Source organism: Sturnira hondurensis, unplaced genomic scaffold (genome assembly GCF_014824575.4).
Source record: "Sturnira hondurensis isolate 20B ecotype Veracruz unplaced genomic scaffold, ASM1482457v3 Scaffold0007406, whole genome shotgun sequence".
Lineage (NCBI taxonomy): Eukaryota > Metazoa > Chordata > Mammalia > Chiroptera > Phyllostomidae > Sturnira > Sturnira hondurensis.
Window position 1 is genome coordinate 2,639,314 of NW_028080037.1, and position 20,536 is coordinate 2,659,849.

At 59.5% G+C, this 20,536-nt stretch overlaps 1 protein-coding gene across 1 annotated transcript in view; it reads right to left on the reverse strand.

The window, feature by feature from the left end:
- Nucleotides 1–12: 12 nt before the first annotated feature.
- The window catches only part of DNAH10 (dynein axonemal heavy chain 10), a 94,800-nt gene continuing 74,276 nt past the window's right edge, over nt 13–20,536 (reverse strand). The window contains exons 58-79 of the mRNA XM_037051915.1: nt 17,865–18,046; nt 16,660–16,796; nt 15,822–16,039; nt 14,774–14,995; nt 14,389–14,536; nt 13,265–13,544; nt 12,392–12,621; nt 11,148–11,421; nt 10,298–10,402; nt 9,769–9,923; nt 9,055–9,209; nt 8,036–8,219; nt 7,272–7,472; nt 6,395–6,604; nt 6,143–6,238; nt 5,514–5,685; nt 4,975–5,106; nt 4,597–4,808; nt 4,343–4,510; nt 1,564–1,744; nt 784–929; nt 13–370 (exon numbers count right to left, since the gene is read on the reverse strand). Of these exons, the coding sequence (XP_036907810.1) occupies nt 224–370; nt 784–929; nt 1,564–1,744; nt 4,343–4,510; nt 4,597–4,808; nt 4,975–5,106; nt 5,514–5,685; nt 6,143–6,238; nt 6,395–6,604; nt 7,272–7,472; nt 8,036–8,219; nt 9,055–9,209; nt 9,769–9,923; nt 10,298–10,402; nt 11,148–11,421; nt 12,392–12,621; nt 13,265–13,544; nt 14,389–14,536; nt 14,774–14,995; nt 15,822–16,039; nt 16,660–16,796; nt 17,865–18,046 (3,955 nt within the window). The 3' untranslated portion in view covers nt 13–223. The remainder of the gene's footprint in view (nt 371–783; nt 930–1,563; nt 1,745–4,342; nt 4,511–4,596; nt 4,809–4,974; nt 5,107–5,513; nt 5,686–6,142; nt 6,239–6,394; nt 6,605–7,271; nt 7,473–8,035; nt 8,220–9,054; nt 9,210–9,768; nt 9,924–10,297; nt 10,403–11,147; nt 11,422–12,391; nt 12,622–13,264; nt 13,545–14,388; nt 14,537–14,773; nt 14,996–15,821; nt 16,040–16,659; nt 16,797–17,864; nt 18,047–20,536) is intronic.

Consider the following 20,536-nt stretch of genomic DNA (forward strand, 5'->3'; position numbering starts at 1 on the left):
AACGTCTTAAAATGCTGTCCTTTGGAATTTACTTTTTTTTTGAATCCTTAAAAAAATAGCTTCAAAACCAAACCCATGCAGGTTAATTTATACAGAAAGAAATTAGAACAGCTGATTTAAAATGAAAGGAAAATTGCTGTCCAGTCCCCTGCTGCCTCTTGAGCGGCCCCAAGAACTGGCAGCAGGCTTGGCCCTTCCTCGTGAGCCCCCTGCACTCAGAGGGTCAATCAGAATTCAAGGTGAGGCACACCCCCTGCAGCACCCAGTGGGAAATGTGCTTCCTGGTAAAGAGGTCAGCTTCAAAGACCAAGCCGACGCCCATGGCATTCCTTCGGGTGGAGGTGGTGTAGACGGGCGTCCGGAAGGTGTTCTGCGAAGGAAAGGCAGGTGAGGAGTCCCGTGGGTGGAGGCGTCCCGTGGGTGGAGGCGAGAGCCCAATACCGGAGGGGGCGGAGCCTTAATCTAAGTGCCCAAATCCAACTAACGGAAGGGGGCAGGCAAAGCAGGAGGTGCGTGCTGTGCACACCAGGTGGAGCCACGACTCAGCCCAATGAGTTTAATGAGAAACCAGTCTCTCCTGAAGTTGGTCTGGACCATAGCTCCTGAACTTGAACCTGCCCCCTACAAAAGTCTCTGTGTACACGTGTGTGTGAGCATGCACTTGCCCGGGATGTGACTCCACACTGGGATCATGCCTCACGGGCTTCCCCCACCCAGGGTGTACCTACAGGGGGAGTGGGGGGCGGGGAAAGCAGGAGAGAGGAGAGGGGGCGAGGCTTCCACCTGCAGTTTGAGGCGGTGGGCTTCAATGGGGATGACCTTCAGGATTGGCAGGTTGACAACCAGCACCTTGGGCTTGCTCTTGATGAGACAGCCTCTGTCTACATCCCAGTCAGCGCCTTCCAGGTACAGTCCCGACACAAAGCAGCCTGAGGAGCCACAGGAGGCCAGGCTTTACGCAGAGGCAACTGCCATTCTGCACAACAGCTTTAAGTGGTGCCCACGCCAGACACACTCTGCGAGGTCCTGCATCTTCACCATTAGTCCCCTCCGAGAGCTCAGAGGGGAGCTGGTGCTGCAGCCGCATGTCCCCCAGTGATGACCCCAGGGCCCCAGGAAGTGGCCGTGTCCGGACACAGTGGCACAGTCAACAACCACTGTCAAAGGCACACGAGGCTGCAGCCACACTAAGGGTCCTCCCAGTCCAGCCCAGTCTCTGGCGCCCATGCACGGGCCCTTCTAGGTCTCCAGGGAAGCTGCCCAGTCGTCCAGGTCCGGGACAGAGCTGACCCAGGAGCCTGGCCCTGCAAACCAGCCGAGTGGGCATGGTCCAGGTCTCCCCGACACTGGCCCGGTCTCCAAGGAGACAGCAGTGGAGAGAGAATGTGCTCCCCTGGGAGATGTCGAGACACGGACGGTGTACAGACGCAGCCGTGTGGCAGCCGAGTGACCTACAGACCTGGCCTGGCCCATCCGGCTCACATGACGCTCACCCCAGAACCGGGGTGGCTGGGAAGGGGACCCTACACGGGAGGCTGTGGGCCCACCCGGGGCTGACCATACCTTGTCCTGCCCGCTCGGTCACTTCATCTGCATCTTGGAACTTGGTCACTTGTGTGAACAAGGTGGAGCGGTCCAGGGGCCAGCCGTTCCTCCGGCAGGTGGCCTGCACCAGGGCCGTAAGGTAGGACTCGGGGATGTGCAGCCCCGAGAGCCACATCACGCTGGGCTCCCCCTCAGTGACCTGCGGGGCAGGGAGGGTCAAAGCCGACCAGACTGTGAGTTCAGGGTTAAAGACGCAGGTCACGTGAGTGGCGAGAAGACGGGGTCGGGACATCTGGTAGCCCACTCAGGAAAAGCAGCCACGCCAAGTCCCAGACGGAGCAAAGATTCGGATGTAAAGGGGTAAAACCACAGAGGCAGCAGATGGAATGTCTGATGGCGCAACCCCACTGACAGCCTGGGAGGGAAGACTATGAAACCCAGGAGCCACAACAGGAAAGACTGACACATTCGACTGATTTCCTTGACATGCAAGATCTCTTAAAAGAAAACTTTAAAAGATGGAGAACTCAATAAACATGAAACCAATAAACCAAAACACAATTCACGGAAACAGCAGCACAAAATGTAAAATACACTCAGCCTCATCAGAGTCAAAGACGCATGTCCTGGCTGCCGGCCAGGATGGCAGCGAAGGTAAATGCTGCTCGCGTGCCCTCCCACAGCCAGAGTTCCAGCTGAACGGACAGGACCGCCACCACGCAGAACCGCCCGACACCTCGCTGGTGGAAGCCCTACAGCTGAAGGGACAAAGCCGCCACACTGAGACCGACAGGAGAAGCAGAGACATGGACAGGGACAGGCTGGTCTGCACCCACGTGTGGCACAAAAACCCAGACTGATATTCTGGCTGTGAGGCTCCCGCTGAGGAGCTAGGGCCCAGCCCCACGCCAGGCGCTCCAGGCCAGGGTTCCAGAGCCAGGGAGGGGAGTCCCTGCAGCTTCTGGCTGCAGAAACCAGCAGGGATTGTAGCTGAGTGAGACAGAGGGCCCAGCAGGTCCTCTGAAAGGGCGCACACGCAGGCTCATGCAGGCTCACTGGCTCTGGGCAGCAGGCTCAAAACGGCACCAGGGACACATGCGGAGGAGCCGAGCTGTCTGGCATCAGGGTGAGAGCTGGGTCAAGGCTGCTTTCTGCCAGAAAACAGTGCTGGCAGAGGCCACTGTTCCCTTTCTGAGTTGTCCCTGCCCCGAGCTGGCCAGCAGGTGCCACGTCCGAGGCCCCGTCAGTGTGGCTCGCACCGTTTGCCCAGCCTGAGACCCCACCCCGCTCAACCTTCGCGCTGCCCGAGCGGCCTCCAGTGGTCTTTCCGCAAGCACGGCCTGCCCCGGATCGGATTTCAGACCTTCCCCAACCTCTCAAACAGGCAGCGTCTGGCCTCAGGGAGCCCCATAATGCTCACTGAGTGGGCCACACCAAGACACATCCCAACTAAAATGCAAAGGTTGAACACAAAGAGAGAATCTTAAAAACAGCAAAAGAAAAGCAGTCGGTCACTTACAAGGGAGCTCCCATAAGACTGTCTGCTGATTTCTCAAAAGGAACTTTGCAGACCAGAAGGGACTGGCAGGAAACAGTCAAAGTGACTAAAAGCAGGGACCTATAGCCAAGATTACTCCACCCAGCAGAGATGTCATGGAGAATCGAAGGGCAGACAAAGAGCTTCCCAGACAGGAAAAAGCTAAGGAGTACATCACCACCAAACCAGTATTATAGGAAATGCTAAAGGGGCTTCTTTAAGAAGAAGAAAAAAAAGATTAAAATTTCGAGTAATAAAATGGCAATAAATACATATCTATCAACAACTGCATCTAAAAAAACAAGATAAACCAACAAGCACAACAGAAACAGACTCACAGATACAGAGAACAGTCTGGTAGCTGCCGGATGGGAGGGGCCTCGGGAGTTGGGGGGCTGGGCGAGAAAGGGGAGGCATTTAAAAGCACAGGCCCGCTGTGCCAGAGCGGTCACAGGGACGTCAAGTCCAGCACAGGGAACAGAGTCAATGACACTCTAACAACTACGCCTGGTGGCCAGTGGGTGTGCGGTTTATCCAGACGATCACTTAGTAAGTCACACGATGTCTGATCACGGGGGTGACACCGGCTGTAACATCATATGTCAACTACTATCAGTACGAATGGTTTAAAAAAGGAGAAATGCACATCCCAGCAATTAGGTATCGCTGTTGCCGATCGGGGAGAAAAGATTCAAAGTACTGGGAACACACAGCACCGCGAGTGCTGAGGGAGTCAGCGACCTCGCACACTCGGTTTCAGCTTCTCCAGAAAACTGTCTGACGAGAGCTGCCCAAATCCAAAACGCACACACTCTGACCCGCTGGTTCCGTGGCACAGATGGCCCAAGGGACACACTCACGTGAGTGCCCAAGACGTGTGCCCTGGGCAGTCACTGGTGCTACCAGAGAGAAAGAGAAAAACCCAACGGTGACCACTTCAATGTCCACCAGTGCAAAGGGCCTGGGGTGCCTGCAAAGTGGAGAACCCCCAAAAGAACGAGGTGGACCTAGAGAGACGTAGATGAACGGTTTCTAGGACACTCTCAGATGAGTGAACCAAGCTGCAAAGGCCCACTTCCAAGTCTTAAAACCAGAAATGGAAGAGGAAAAAAGACACAGACACACTTGGAGAGGCGGAGACCATCCCCAGGGCGCTCCGTCAAGGGCTAACACAGGTCACATGGACGGCGGGGGTGGGAAAGGGGTGGGAGGTGGCCGCAGGGGTCCAGGCTGCACCGAGAGCCAGCCACGTCTCCCTACCCATGACGTGTACTGGCTGAACCGCTGCAAGAAGTAGAGTATCCAGTTTCCGAGGGACTTCAGGGTGTCCGGGGCGAGCTTTCTCCAGATGTTAGGGATCTGCCCAATGAACAGGGACCTGGCGACGTCATCCAACTCACTGCTCATGCCGACCTCTCCAGCCAAGGCCTGTGGACAGAGGGAGCGCGGACGGGCCGGGGTCAGAATACCAGGCTCTGCGTCGAGGCAGAGCTCTGCCGTCGGGCCGCGCTCACCCTCTGCAGCTCAGCCAGGGACCGGGACATCCGGATGACGAGCTTGTTGAAGCGCTCCAGCTCCTGCAGGAGCACCACCGACGTGGGGGAGATCCCCATGCCCAGGTGCTTCCTGACCTGGTCCAAGTTGAAGACCTTGGGCATCTTGTTCTCTATGTCCTTGGCCACGAGGCCAATGTAATCGTCTCGGCTGATGCCACTGCTCGATTCCCCTAAGACCAAGACACTTGTCAGGGAGAGCGAGGCAGCGGGGTGTGGACTGGGCCCCCGAGCCTGGTGGCTCAGGGACAGGTGTCAGCAGTACAGATGCTCTGGGGACCAACAGCAGCACCTCAGACCAGCGGCCTCCAGCCCCGAGTGCGTCCCCCCGGACGGTACCTGTCTGCGGCTGCAGCTCCAGCAGGTGGGCCCACATATCCCGAGCGGCCTGAGTGTAGTAGCCGATCTCGGCGTTGGAGTGAAGACCGAACACCTCCGGCGTGTTGGCCAGCGGCAGGGCCTCGATGGCCTCTGCAATCAGACACACATGCGGTCCGCGGTGCGCCACCTCAACCCCCCGACACACAAGACTAAGTCCCCTGCTCAGTGACATGTCCTTAATTAGAATTTGACACCAGCTTGAACAGTCCAGCTCCGTGTTCATCTGTTATGAAAACGGCTCGGCAAGCTTCCGGGCGGCGCCCAACAGATTCGCCGTCGCCCCAGGACGGGAAGTCTGAACTGGCTCCATCAGCTCGGAGGCTGGGCCGAGCCCCACGGCTCTCAGACGTGTGAGGGCCGAGCCCCCAGCCACGGCGTCCCTCAGGCGAGGGGACGGAAGAGCCGTCTAACCAACCACAGAAAACAGAACAGCTGAAATGTACGGACCCCTCAGAAAAGACTTGCCAGATACTTTTCTAGTGTCTGAGAAACCTCACCAACGAATCTTTCCTTGACGTCGCCAGCAGGGATTTTGTAGTCCACTTCCCTGTTCCGAAAGAAGTGGAATGGCTGGAAAGTATCGAAGAGGAAGTCTCCCAGGTACTCATCCATGTAGATGGTCAGGATGCGCCGGTCGAAGCTGTCAATGGCCCGCCCTCCGTACATGACCTGGGGTCACAGGGGGCAAGAGCCAGCGGCGTGGGACTGAAGAAACAAACAACGCAACCACCAAACAGGCAGCTGCCACGTTTGTCTTGGGAACAGGGATGTCACTGTTCGAGCCGTGTGCCAGCCACTGGGGAGCGCAGTCCCTCGTGCCCTGCACAAAGGCACAGAGCGCAGCCGGGCTGTGCAACCTGCCCAAGGCGCAGCGAGGCAGGCCCTGCCACGCTTCAAGGACACACACCTCCAGGGTGATAGACGCAGAGTCTACGTGTGGATGGAGGGCTCTGAACACGAGGACAGCGGGGAGATGGGCTGGGGGTCATGCACAGAGACCCAGGGGCCAGGCTGACAGGCAGAGGAGCAGGGGAGGGGTCACCCGGGCCTCTGAGATCACGCTCAGGGGCGCCAGGCTGCCCAGCCCCCGGAGGCAGCACATGGAGGGCCCCTGAGACATCCCTACCTCTCCAATGAGGTACTTGAGGCTGCCCCATGGGATCCGGGGGTCATGCTGCTGGAAGGCCTTCGTTAAGTACGTGTTCAGAATCTCCATGCAGACCTTAGAAGCAGAGGGACAGGCTCAGCGGCAGTCAGATCCATAGTCCCTCGCACCCTGCCCCGTGTGAAGGCGTGGGCAGGCCGACACCGCCGCCGCCCTGGTGGGAGAGCGGGCGGGAAGAGCCGTCCTGGGGGGAGGCCGGGGCCGTGCGTTCACCTGGAAGTCGGACTCGTTGAAGTCGTAGTACACGTTCCAGCCGATCTTCCCGAACTTCCTCCTCTCCTGCACCACGGCGTGGAAGAACGCCAGCACGTAGACCAGGGGCTTGAAGGCGGGGTGAGGACACCCGTCCAGTGTCTCCTGAGAGATCTTAAAGTAGGTCGCTCTCATGTTGAGCTTCAGCCCATTGGGTGCCTCCGTGACAACCTGTCAGAGGAGGGGACGGAGGGTGACGGGGACCGCTGACCGGCACACCGCTCTGAGGAGCAGGTAAAGCGCCACCTTTCCGGCTGTTTCCGCGTCTTTCGGTGGCCACCTGTCCTTTTCCTGGAAAGCAGCCACCTCTTGTTAAGGGCTCCGCAGACCTTGAGGAGCCGGACGGGACGAGTGTTCTCCGAAGCACTGCCGCCTGCTCAGCAGTGACCTGGAGGGGCTCCCCCACCTCCCTCCAAACCGGGGTCCTCAAGTGTGGAGGGAACATAGTCACACTTGCCCTCGACTGGCCCGAGACAGACGACAGAACCTCTCCCCAAATCCCCTGGGGACTGAGTTAAAGGGGGCGTGTGAACCACGGGAAACTTCTGCAGGAACCGCTGGAGGACAGACTGCGGGCCGGGGCAGACCCCCGGTTAGAGAGACGTGAAGCCCGTGCAGATCAGCCCAGGCTTTGTTTGGGAGGCACAGCTGCTGCCCAGTTCGGGACGGGGGTGCCCTCTGAAAACAAGGAAGGGTGGGATTGGACGGGGTGTCTGGGAGGCTCCAGCCACACCCTGGGATCACTTCTGAGCACACACATGCACACGCGCACGGGTACACAGACGAGTGGCAGTGAGGACAGGGCTGTGGTGCGTCAGGGCCCGTCCCGAAGCCAGACCTTCAAGGACTTCTGCAGAATCCCAATGGGGAAGCCCTGGGTGGGGTCCGTGGTCAGCCACAGGCGGAAGTCCGGGTGGGGCTTGCTGATCCTCTCCAGGGATTTCTCCAGATCTTTCAGCCACTTGACCAGGAGGTGGCAGTTCTGCAGCATCAGCCACTGCCCACGGGCCACTGCCGTCTCCAGCAGCTGCAGAGCCACCTGCAGCGACGGGACAGGAGCTGGTGTCCCGGAGCCCCCCATACCCTCCCAGAGACCCACTCCGGCCCCTGACCAGCAAAGGCCCGCTCCAGCCGGAGGGAGCCTTTGAAGGGACAGTGTCCGAACTCCCTCAGGGCCACCTACACGAGTGAGGCGGGCCACAGCCTGGGCAGTGAGGGAGCATGTGGCCTCCCCCATGGTCTCCCTCAGCCCCCACAGTTCCCACTTCTCCAACACAGTGCCGCCTGCTCCCGGATCACTTCCCCGGCCCAGCCCCTGGGGCGACGACGACCCTGGTCCACAACAGGGGTTGGGGCTGCGGGGGGCGGGGGGCGGCTGGCTGTGTGTGAAGGGCTCTGGAGAGAACAGCACCCACTGGCCACAGGCGCAGGGCGGCCACTAGATCCGGAACCACGCCCCCCGTGCAGCACCGTGGTTCGGGCCTCCGGTAACTGCCCCGGCTCTCATGGGGCCTGACTCGCCAGCGCCGGGCGTCAGCTCTTCCCTCGCAGAGGCCAGGGACCTTGCCTGACTCAGAGCTGCTTCTTCCCGCAACAAATCACCTTATCTTGGCCTTGACCCATGGCAAGGAACTTGAGGCGGTTTCCCCCAAACCCAGTGCGCTCGGCGAGCTTCATGAGGTCGCTGGCGGGGTCAGAGCCCGGGCTCAGGATGAACACGATGGGTGAGTTGGGCGTGCTCTGCTCGAAGATGGCCTCGAAGCTGATCATCGGTGGCTGCACGTACCTGGCGGGAGGGCGTGCGGGCCAGGTTGCTCTCCCACGTCCACCACCCTGGGCCCGCCCCTCTGCCGAGCCTCCCCACACAGCCCACCCAGCCTGAGGGCCCCTCGCCGCGCATGCCAGATACAGCACGCCGGACCTCCCTGCCTCCCGCCGGCACAGCCGTGTGGGTCTGCGTGGGGCAGGGGCCTCCTGACAGAGCACCTCTCGGCCGGCCTTTCCGGGGACGTCCCCTCGGCACCAGACCCAGAGGTTCTACAGTGACAGCTGCACGGGCGTGTTCTGAATGGCTCACATTCTGAGATTTCGAAAAATCAGCTTCCAACACGTAAGAATGGGGAGAACCCTAAATTTCTAGCTTCTTTTGAAGAGTCAGAGGATCTGGGTCCCCACTGCCACCTGGTGTCAGTCAGCAGGAGTTAAGGGGCTGCCGACCAGGATCTGACCTCTCCTCCAGTTTGCCACAGTCCCCACCCAGCTTCGTTCACTCCTTCCCGTCACCTGTCAGCCACCAAGTCATATCTGAGCCACGGCATCTGACACGGCAGGCACGAGGCACCCTGGCTGCCGGCACCCGAGGCGTGGCCGTCCACACTGAGACAAGCCCAGGTGTGAGTCCACGCGGGGTTTTACATCTTCCATACCAAAGACACACGCACGGTATCTCGGGGACCCCACGTTGAGATGGGGTTTTAACACGAGCTTTAGCACTGTGTCTCTCTAGACCGGCGCCGTTCTGGGGCGGTTCTCCTGGAGCCGGCACCCCCCAACCCCGCCGTCGGGTGCACCGGCAGGGATGGCCCCCGGGAAGGGCGGGCAGACGTGAACACCGCACTTACTTCTCTCCCATCGTTACAGTCACGTAGTCGGTCACAGCCCGGTAGACCCGATCCACACGGAAACAGCGCAGGACCAGCAACTTCTGGAAGGCGGTGATGTCGCGGTCATAACCCAGGGGGAAGGGAGACTGCTCGAGCGAGTCCAGGTCGTACCACTGGAAAGAACCAAGCACAGCTGTGGTGGCATCGGCCGTGTAATGGCAGGGGCCCCCATCCTTCCGTGACAGCCCAAAGCCTCAGCCAAGGGGAGTGGCCTATGGGAGTGTGAACATGAACGCCGCTTCTCACCAGAGCCAGCGTTTGCCGCCCCAGACTGTGCGCTTCAGGACAGGGAGGGCCAAGCCAACTCCCCCACTGAGACCCCCAGTGCCAGGCAGGGACATGTCCTTGGTTCATGCTCAGTGAGTGCTTCTTGGGTGCTGAATGGATGCATGGATGGAGGGATGGGTGCATGGATGGACAGATGGACAAACAGACAAAGGGATGGACAGGCGGATGGATGATAGACGGATGGGAGGACAACAGTTCTCCCACAAAGTTAGCTGAACCAACACATAAAGAAGAATTCTTCCAGGGAATCAGAGGGCACTGGTCTGCTCTGAGTGGCCCACTCGAAGGGACGTCCCTGCACTCACGCAAAGTCAGGCCACTCTGCAGTTTCAGTCTGGAGAGTCGACGTGCGGGGACACGAGGGAGGGATGCGCACAAGCTCACCTCCTGCCAGACGGCCGGGTGTTTCTCAATATCCTCGGGAAGACTCCCAAAGCGGTCTGAGAACGTCTCCGATAAGAGCATGATGTCTTCCCACCCCTGGTCAGACAGCCAAGCGCAGGGCTTCTTCCTTTTGCTTCTCTCCAGGGAAATGTTTCCTAGTCACGACAGCAGGAGGCGTCAACAGCCAGTGCCAACACGGCACGAGGAGCCGGCTGCTCTGTGCCCAGACCTCCCTTCTGGGGCAGACCCTCCGCAGAAAAGGGGCGGGGAAGAGCAGGGGGTGTGGGCGTCCTGTGTCACCGCTGGTGACTCCTGCCAGCCCCTCAACTGGCTTCCAGCTTTGGGGGCACCTTCGGGCAGACAGTAGTGGCTTCGTGCCAAACCAGAACATCTGTGAGGCTGGGACTGTCCACTGAAACGTCCAGTAACACATGCGGCTGGAAGCCGATCCCCAAGGAGAATTTCTCCTGTGGTTGTTTTAATGAAAACTACGTGTACACATGTGAATGCGAGCAGGTGCGCTCATTACCTTTCAAAAAGAAGTCCAACTCCTCCTGGGGCACCCTCCCTTCCCCCTGCTCCATCTTGATCGTCATGTTGAAGGAAAAGAGTAACTTGTGTCTCTCAAACAACCCTGGAGAAAAACAGAGGGCAGAAACTGATTTAAAAACTTTGAATACTGAGTTGCCCGTGCACAACGTGCTCATGTACATAAAAGAACGGCACCAGGGGCGGGGCTGAGGGTGGCAGGGGAGCGCGGTGGGGAGCAGCACAGACAGCTGCACTCCAACCACAGTAAGGACAGAGAAGAGGAGAGAAAGGTCACAAAGCCCCTCGCCTGCGCAGCTGCGTTGAGCCCTCACTGGGCACAGTTCACAAGCCACGCCCCACGTACATGGCTATGCTACAATAGCACTTTATTTGTAAAAGCAGGTGGAGGGGGGGGTGCCCGTGGGGCACAGCTGCGGATCTCCGGCGGAGAGGATCTGCCTCCCGCCAACGGGAGGACGCAGCACTCCAGTTCTCTTCTAATGGGAGGGGCGAGTCCCAGGGAAAGCCAGCCCTCTGAGCCCACGACAGCGGCCTGAACTCCCCTTCGCCTGCGTTAGGAGGGTCGGCCACCCGAGTGCACCCCACAGGGACAGCAGTCCGCGACCAGCTTCCCGCCCGACTGCGCGGCCGGACTCTGCCTGCCTCCCAGCCCCTGGGGAAGCCCCGAGCCCAGGGCCCCGGAACGAGGCTGCAGCCGGAGACAGAACCTCTGCAGAGGAGAGGAGGCTGGAGGGAGGCCGTCAGCGGGTCCCAATCCCACCTGACGTTCAGAGGAAGACACCAGACAGAGGTGGTGCTCGCAGAGCACTCCTGTCCCAGTCGCTCACCTGTGCAGCCGTAGTTATAGATGTTGAAGGTCAGCGTGTCCATTATGTTCCTGAGTCGCTTAATAAGGATGGAGTCCGGCAGCGACTTCTTCAGCGACAGCCCGAACACCTCCAGGAAGGCGCTCAGGGAGTACTGGTACATGGCGTTCACCAGGGCCATCTCCGACAGCACGAAGAACAGGATGGCGCCCCGCCGCGCAGCCGGCCGGTAGCCGTCCCGCAGCCTGTCGATGTCCAAGGCTGTCTTCTCCGCCAGCTTGAGCTTCTCTGACACCTGGGGAAAAGTACATGATGCCAAGGGAACGGGGAGCTTCACACCCAAAACCAAGGGGACTTCGAAGTGGGTGACACAGTAAGAAGGGAGGGGAGGGAGTCGGGGGGCAGCTACAGAACCCCAGCGACGCCCCAGGGGCTAGCAGGGCACCGCCCCCTCCCCCCGCCACGAGACGTGATGGGCCTTAGTGGCTTGGTTTCACTGCCCCTTTTCCTAGTACCAGTCCCTGAACGTTCCTGGAGAGCCACAGCTCTCCCCTCCCGTTCCGTATGTGGGACCTGCCCTAGCGGCAGGGGACAAGCATGTGCCTGAGGCCCAGCCAGGCCACACAACCCATCCCCAGGCCAACCCCAGGCCATGAGCTTGGTTTGGGGCAAGCATGTGACTTAAATGCCTCTCGGGACCTTCATGATAGGGACAGGTAAAGACTCTCACTCTTCCCTTTGGACTTGAACCTGAAAGGACATGAGGCCAGACCCATTTTGAGACCACAAGGGGAACTTAGCTCCATGGGGAGGTAGAGGACAAAGCCAACAGAAGGCCCAGCCCAGGAATGAAGAGAAACCAAGTCTTGATGACATGCCCAGAGACCTGGATCTGGAGTCCTGGATCCAGCCCTACCTGAAGCCTTCACAGACCTTTCTGTTTTCTAAGCTGATAAATTGACTTTTGACTAAAGCCAAGCAGAGTTGGACTTTCCATTACTCTCAACTGAAAAAGGCTGACCTAATGCACAAGTCCCCTGGGGTCCCCTTCAGTATAACCCTCCCGAGAGTGCGCCCCAACCAGCAGGGCTGGTTCTCATCAGGCAGACCCTCAGTCACCCGAAGCCTGGGTCCAACGAGAACACAGGTTGATGTCCTCCCACCCCAAAGCCTCCGATTCTAGGACCTGGGACCACGAACGAGGCCCTGAGGTCAAGAGTCCAGTTCTCTCCTCAAGTCGAATGCGTTTCCTGAGCGGCTGATACCTCTGTGGCTTTGGACTTGGTCTCCTCCAGGGTCTGCACCAGCTCCACGTTGTCCAGCATGTTCCCTGTGGAGGTTGCCAGCTCGCGAAGGAGAGAATCTTCCAGGTCCTTCAGCAGGTTCTTGTTCTCGCTCGTCTCCTGGATGAGGTGCTCCCTCTGCTCCTCCAGCTCGTGCCTCTCGAAGGCCACCAACACACTCAGCAGCTGGTCCTCCAGGCCCTTCAGTGTGACTGCGGGGGAGAAGGGCAGCCCTCACTGCGCCGTCCCCTCAGCAAGCCTGCCACCGTGCCTTCTCGCCCGTGCAGCTGTTCTTGGGACGAGCCAAGGGTAGGCGCAAGCCAGCACTTCAGGGACATGGGGACTCACACTCCTGACATAATCACTCTGAAGCCACCAGGTGAAAAAATGTCAGAATGAAGTGGGGACACCGCCCTAGAGGGGTGCACAGAGTGCAGACATGCCCCGTAAAACCCCCGTGGAAAGCGCTGCCACAGCTAAGTAACCTGTGTAGGGACCCGCGTGACTGCCCTAGAAAACTCGGGACGCGGCATGCAGTCCCTAACAGCTCAGCCACGCAGCGTGCATGTACACACAGTGCCACTTCCTGCCCTGCCAGCGGGGGTCGCGCCTCTTCCCCGTGTGGACATCTGGGCCTTGGTCCCTCCCCACTTGGCCACCTCAAGGCTCAGAACACTCTGCCTTCCTAGGTGTCGCTTGGTCACTAAGAACTGGCCGGTTTAGATGTGACAGAAGAGGCTGCAGGGTCACTGGCAGGGTCACTGGATAAAACGGCCACCTGGGAAAGCCTTGGTTGCAGGTCACAGGCCCCACAGCAACCCCCTAACTGAGCACCACGGCGCCGGGGGCCCTCACCGGTGTAGTTGATCACCATGGCCTTTCCGAACACGGATGGGGTGTATCTGGGGTTGGCCAGCTTGGTGGTCAGATAGAGTCGGAAGTTGGGGTCGTAGTCGACCTCCTTGTCTCCCAGGATAATGAACTGCCGCCCTTGGGAGACCTTGATGTTCTTCTCCAGGACGTTGTCAATCACAGGGTCGATGTACTCGTCCACGTCGTGGAACAGGAAGGGGGTCCCGTACTTGATGGACATCTCCAGCTGCTTGAGGAAGTCGGGGTCATTGAAGGAAGCGACCTGGAGGACAGGGGGCAGAGGCGCAGGGTCAGCACACCACTGCCCAGTGTGAGAAGAGTGGGGTGCGGACACAGAGCCTGGAAGACAGTCAGAGGGGAGAATCCAGGCGCGTGACCCACTCGAACCCAGAAGGCTACAAGGCTCAGGCTTGGCCTCTCGCTCCAAATACAGAGTCCAGCGGGGAAGAGCGATTACCTCCCTCTGGAGGGAGAATTCTGTTACATCTCTCGCAGGACGGCCAAGGGACCCAGACACAGAGCCCACGGAAACGTGCATTTTAATTCTTTCCTCTTTTGCTCCCCTCTCTGAAACTGCAAGACTGCCTTGATAGCTATCCTCCCCTATGCCGGCCCGCTGGCGCGCCCTCATCCTTGGCTGCGCCCTCTCTTACTGCGCTGGCCTAGCCTCGCTCCTCAGGAACCGAATCCGCCCTCTTTAAGGCGTAAGAGGGCAGCGGCAGCAGGACGGGGCCAGCAGCGGGCAGCCGCCTTGGGGCCCTGGAAGGCTGAGGGAAAAGGGCCCCTGAGGAGTGTGGCCACACACAGACAGCTCATCCCGTCCTGTGGCTCTCCGGAGCCGCGAAGCCGGCGCTCCCCTGACCACGGACACAAGCAGGGTTCCCTCAACCGCAGGTACATACATGAGAGCAAGGACTCGGCAAAAAAGGGCAACGGTAAAACTCGAGATCATGGATGTGTTGATTATTTCAGCCAAGTGATTGGTCTCGGGCAATTTCACCCAAGAAAACATGAAAATGTCTGCCCACAAAATGGCCCGGACACGAACACTCTCGGCAGCGCTATTCACAACGGGGGCGGGGGCGGGGCGGGGCGGGGGCGCGCACCCGCAGGTTGTTCTTCTCCTCCTTCCTCCTGATCCAGCTGAGGGCCTGCTGCTGCGGGTCGATGCACAGCGGGAAGCGGCTGGCCCGGGTCGTGAGGATGCCGTTCTGAATGGAGAGCTCATCGGGGGGCAGTCCCTGGGAGCCCCACCTGGAAGGGGCAGCGGCGGGAAGGAAAACACATGGTTCTCGCCCGGTTGTGAACCGAGGGTGTCGAGGGGGACAGGGTCAGCCTTCCGGAACAGTCCACCAGTCCTGAAAACGGCTCAATCACCCTCAGCATCCGGGAGCTGGGCTGGCGGCACACCCGCCGCTGCTGGCTGGGACCCACCCCCAGGGACGCGGGCCCAGGGGCCCTGCCCGTCCCCTGGCTCAGGACCGCACACACCTGCTGACCTCCACGTCATCCGTGAGCAGGCTCTCTAACCGAAAAGGCAGGCTCAGGGGGATCTCCCGCTCCAGGATGTCCTTCTGCCAGACCTCCCGGACCATCTCATTGCGGAAGTCCCAGGTGAATGCGCCCTCGTAGCTCAGGAACGCCGCGCAGAGCAGGCAGTCCCCCAGCAGCTTCACCCGCCGGTGCATCAGCTCGCCCAGGTCCTTCAGCCACCTGGCAGTAAGCAGTTACCTTCTGGCACAATCTGAAGGAACATTCTAGAAGGACCAGCCTGACCCACTGCTAATGGGGCTAGCCAGAAGAAAACTTTTTTTGAGGTTTTCCTTTCTTTTACAGATTGCCAACTCATTTTGCCACTTCTCTTCCTACAAACCTAATGTTTTAAAAGGCTTTGCTCAGCTCCAAGGCCCAGCAGAACCCAGTGTCTCACAGGGGCCCTGATGAATGTCCGTGGGACACACTTCACCTCCGAGCTCTCTGGGGAGTGGTAACCGCGTTGCTCTGAACACTTACTCTGGGACTCAGTGCGGCACTGCCTGCCGTCGGAGAGCCGTCTCCCACGCGCAGCACTGCCCCAGTGTTTCCTCGCCGCACTCACGGGCACTGCATTGGAAACCGCTGCCCCCCCAGGGAGCCGGCTGTGGCCACATGGCCTTGCCCCGAAGCATCAAACAGCCCCCCACTCAGGGGCGAAGCTCAGCGCTGAACAGGGCACAAGTGCACAGCGACAGAGTGACCCCTCCTCCAGACCCACCCAGAGAGAACTCGGGATTCGCGGCCCCCCGAGAAGCAGCCACCCCAGGATGGGAGGCACCTCCCGGGAGGCGCTGGTTTCTCCATCTCCACAGCGGCTCTGCTTCCTTAACCCCCAAAAGTCACTTAATAAACAACCCTCAACAATGAACAGAGAGGCTATCTGCAAGCTGACCACTGCCCCTTCCCCGCGTTAACAGCGGAGTCAGACTGTCTCACGCGGTTTTCGGAGGGAGATGCGGCGCAGACTCCGCAAGGTGCCCGGCCGGCCCGGGGACCCACCAACCTGACGTTCTCAGAGCCCAGGCCAGAGATGAGCTTGTCGGCCGCGATCAGCCGCCGCTCCATGATTTCGGCCTCTTCCTGAAGCTTCTGCTTCTCCAGGATGGCTGACTCGTACTTGGCCCCCAGCGCCTCCAGCTCGCTCTGGATCGCCGCCAGCTCGTTCTGGATCCTTTCCAGTTCGCGCTTCGTGAGGTAGAAGGTCCGCTCCAGCCTGGCCACCTAGGCGAGGGGGACAGGCAGCCCGGTCGGAGCAGGTTCATCTCGGGGCAGGGGCGACACAGCCTCCATCCTGGGTCCGCGCTCTCTGAGTAACGCAAGTCTGAGTTACGGAGCGACGTCGAGCTGGGGCTCACGGGGACAGCCCCGCCAGCGAGCACTCTCTGTGCTGGGGGTTCAAGGTGTCGCTCTGACTCAGTGGTTCTCTGCTTGGAGCCATTTGCCCCCAGGGTACTTGTGACAATGTCCGGAGACAGTGTTAGTTGTTGGAACTTGGGGGCAGGGACGGTGGCACTAGTGGGCAGAGGACAGTGCCCTCGAACACACTGCCCAGCCCCACGGGCCGAGACCCCCGCGCTGTCCCCAGCGACGACCCCAAGCATCGTTCACCCTGCTCCCTCACACAAAACTGGGACACCTGTGGCCCTGGTTGCCATCAGTCCCCGTGGCATTTGCATGAGGGCTGTAATCCACAGGTACCGTTTGCCAGGACAAAACCGTTTGTGGGCTTAAAACCAGAGCCTTGCCAGAGCTCCCGCAGCAAAGCCGCGGACAGGTGAACGCTCACCCCAAGTTGGCCCCGCGCTCAGCAGCACGGTCTGTGTCCCACAGGCAGGCAGTACCTTCTCTCTCTTGGGCTTGATTTCTTTAAAAACGTCACAGTAGCCCATTACGGCCTCAACAAACTTCAGCATTCCCAGGCCTGCTTTGCTCACAGCTTCCATTTCCTCGGTTGTGGTGTTGAGATTCTTTAGGAGACCTAAAGGTCCAAGACACAGTGACTGTGGTGAGCAGCAGGCTCTGTCTCAGGAAAGTAAAGTGGGGGGTGAGCTGCCCAGGGACAAGGTAGGGGCGGCCAGTCCCTCAGTCCTCAGTCCCCCGGAGGCGGGATGCAGACAGCTGCCCCGTGCACAGCGGGGCAGGCCCAGCCCCGAATGAGTTCTGTGTAAGAGGACACTTCAGATGGGGGTGAGGGCCTGGGTCACTGCCACCCAGAACACGCTGTGACCTAGGTCCTTCTGCAGGACAATCAGCAGTCCCAGGGCACCTGGGGGGTCATTGAAGACCCCACCTGGGCAGCAAGGTGGCTCAGGGCACTGACTGGGATCCTTAGGCCACAACAGGTCACGGCTGCCTCCGCCCGCACCACAGCCCCAGAGTAACCGGTGTTCAGGTGCAGGCAGTTCCTTGTGTTTTTGTGGTGGTTTTGGCCCTTTGTGTTTCATTCCGTTTGGTTTTCAAGTGGCTGCCAACGAGCATTTGGTGATGCAGTTCTGAACAAACGTCAGGGCGGACAGTGGTGCCACAAACCCAAGCTGGCTTTTGCAAAGACCCTTGTCACCCTCCTGTCTCAGCACCTGGGCAGCTCGGGCTTCAGGCTGAAGGGGGCTGTGGGCATTCTGTGACTGAAGGCAGAGGGGCTGGCCGTGACAGTGCTGTCCCCTCCCCACATCCTCCCCTGGGGAAGCTGCAGACTTTATACTGGCAAGAAGCCAAGAGGAGGAGCAGAGGGTCAGAGCGACTCTGGGCACCTCAGTGCCTGTGGACAAGATGCTCGGAGGACGAGGCTGGTCTGAGCTGCATGGGACGGTCGGCCTCCGTCCAAGGAGGACCACAGCAGCAGCGGAGTTGACCGCGCAGCCCAGCCAGGGCCCGCCCTCCTGTATCACGGGACACTGCCCCCATCTTCCTCTGGGGACCAGCACCCCACCCACTCCACCCACAGGGCCACCAAGCGACGGCTAGGAGGGCCTGCCATCCCTACCCCAGAGACTAATGTGCCCAATGAAGAACAACCCTGGCCCTTCCCACATTTCTCTACACTCACTTCTGATATTTTTAACTTGGCTCTGGCTGATCGAATCAAAATCCATCTCCATGAGCGACCGCAGGAAGTTGGGGTCGGACATCATGCCCTTGGCGGTTTTCCAGTTGAGCTCCTTGTAGCCCTTCATGATCAGGATGCACTCACACACCGTCTGCACCTGCTTCGGGGGCTTGGCAAAGGACCTGGCGGGAAACGGGGGCACAGGCTGTGGCCAGGACTGGGCTCGGGGCTCGGCCCTGGAGGTGACGGTGTACAAGCCAAGGAAGCCACGTCCCAACTGCCACGTGGGCCCCTCAGGAAAGCTTCTCCAAGGATGGATCTGCGGTCTCACCCACTGGGTGCCAGCCCAGGCTCCCGGAAGCTGACTGGGCATCAGAATCGGGGGGGGGGGGCAGGAGAATGCAAACCCAGGTCACCACTGAGGGTCCCCAATCAGTAGGTCAAGGTGCAGCCAGAGGGTCCGCGTTTTTTCCAAAAAGATTTTATTTATTCTTAGAGAGAGAGGAAGGGAAGGAGAAAGAGAGGGAGAGAAACATCAATCGATTGCCTCTCACACCCCCCGACCCAGAGGCCTGGCCCACAACCCAGGCACGTGCCCTGACTGGGAACTGAACCAGCAGCCTTTCAGTGTTGTGGGATGATGCTCCACCAACCGAGTCACACCAGCTGGGCCAGAATCTGCATCTCTAATTACACACGAGGGTGACTCCTCAGACCCAGTGGGAGCCACTGTCATTGCCATCGTTGGCGCCATCACCACTACCATCACCACTACCATCAGCAGCAGCACTGTCACCACCACTGGCCTCCTCTCGGTTTCCCGGAGGCAGCCCGGGGCCCCTGTGCTCGGACGGCCTCTGCTCACGCAGCCTGTGGGGCCAGGGGTGCCCACACCCTAGTCTCCTTCCAGGCTCGGTGGCCCCTTCCCTGTTTTCTTTGTCTCGATGGGACCAGACTATCGCTGCACTCTGCCACTCTGTGCACGGTGCTCTTGACCCTCTGGGAACTGAAAACCCCAAGCAACAGGCGGGGCGCGGCGGCGGGATGCAAAGGCCCAGAGGGGCTGCTTCTGGGCCAAGGCTGTACAAACCACAAGCTGTGAAGAGATGGAAGCCAAAGGAAAATCACGAAGCAAAGGCAAAGGAAGGGGAAGGAGAGCAGGAGCCGGCAGGATCATGGCCATGGTCACTGGGGCCAGCTGCCAGGGGAGGGGGAGAGCAGGGCGTGGGGGTGGAAGGGGGGGAGAGAGCCCCCCACGCTGCAGTGTGGAGGCTTTGTGCACTGGGTGGACCCCCACCCACTTCCCCACAGATAAGAGAAGAGGGGGCGCCGCAGCATAAAGACGAGTCTGGGCAATGTCCCCAGCACACAGCCCGGTGATCAAAGCCTCAGTCACACCACAAGAGGTTTGATTAGGCTGGCATTAGGGGCTTACAAAAGCAGTCAGTGCCGTCAGTCAGCCATTTTTAAAGGGTTTCCTCACGCCGCTATGCCCTGAATAGTCAGAGGGGGTAAGAATCAGAGAGAAGGTTCCAGATACGAGACATCAGAGCCAGGCCTCCGTGCAGGGTCCCGAGCCCCAGGGCCTGTTAGGAATGGCCAGACTTGTCCGTTTTCCCAGGTGTAAAACGGGAAGCGGAACCGAAACTTCCAGCTCCACAGTCCCCTGAGTGTGTGACAGTGAGTTCCCTGCTGTCGGCTCACAGCACACCCGGAGCCTCGCCGATGCGGACTGAGAGGAGGGACAGCTGAAGTCAGTGCTCCAGCTACCGAGGCTGCGGGGGGTGGGGGGGGGGGAGTGTCTGCTTCATCTGATGCCTTTCTTCTACCAAAAAGAAACTCAGGGATGAGGGAGATGGAGGAAGATGACCTGCTGCCCTCTCTGACGCAGGAACGCCATCGCAAACCCCAGCCCCCACTGGCCCTCGCCCACTCGCACCCAGACGCTCCACCTGCCTGCTTTTCCCTGGAGCCAGGCTCCTTCCAGTCTCCGGGAGGCCCTCCAGACTCCACCCCACAACCTGGGGTCACTCCCCTCTAGTCAGGCCTGTTTAAATGACGCTTCCTTCCCCGACGACCACCCCAGACCAGGCCATCTCCTCACTCCTAGACACAAAGACCTTTCCTCCCCAAACTAGTCCTGGGTGACCTTACTGTCCACACGAATGCCATGCCTCCCCCAGATCACCCATTCCGTGCAGTGAAGCCCCCACCTTCCTGGCTCACTGCTGCTCCCCCCGGGCCAGTGCAGGGTGGCGGGCGGGGGCACCCAGGGACTGCAGAGTGAATGAAAGGAAAGAAATGAAATCACAAGCCAGTGACAAGGGAGCCTTTTACACAACAGAGGAGCATTCACGGCAGATCGTCATTGCCCCGCATCTTCCTGCCTCGACATCTGAGGGTCCCTACAGAGGGGACTAAGCATCCTAACGAGGAGGTGCTGCTCCGAGAGTGAAAGGGACATGAAAATGTCATGATGTAAGTGCTGACTCGTCACACTCACCATCCACACACCTAAGAGAAAGCCAGACTATAGTCATCTCAAAAAAATAAAACTGCACCCAAACTCTCCTGGAAGCCCAGGGAAAATCCCAATGAAATCAAACATTTAAATGTAAAGAACTATAAAAACATAGAAAGAAATCATAGAAAAGTTATTTTACAATATTCCG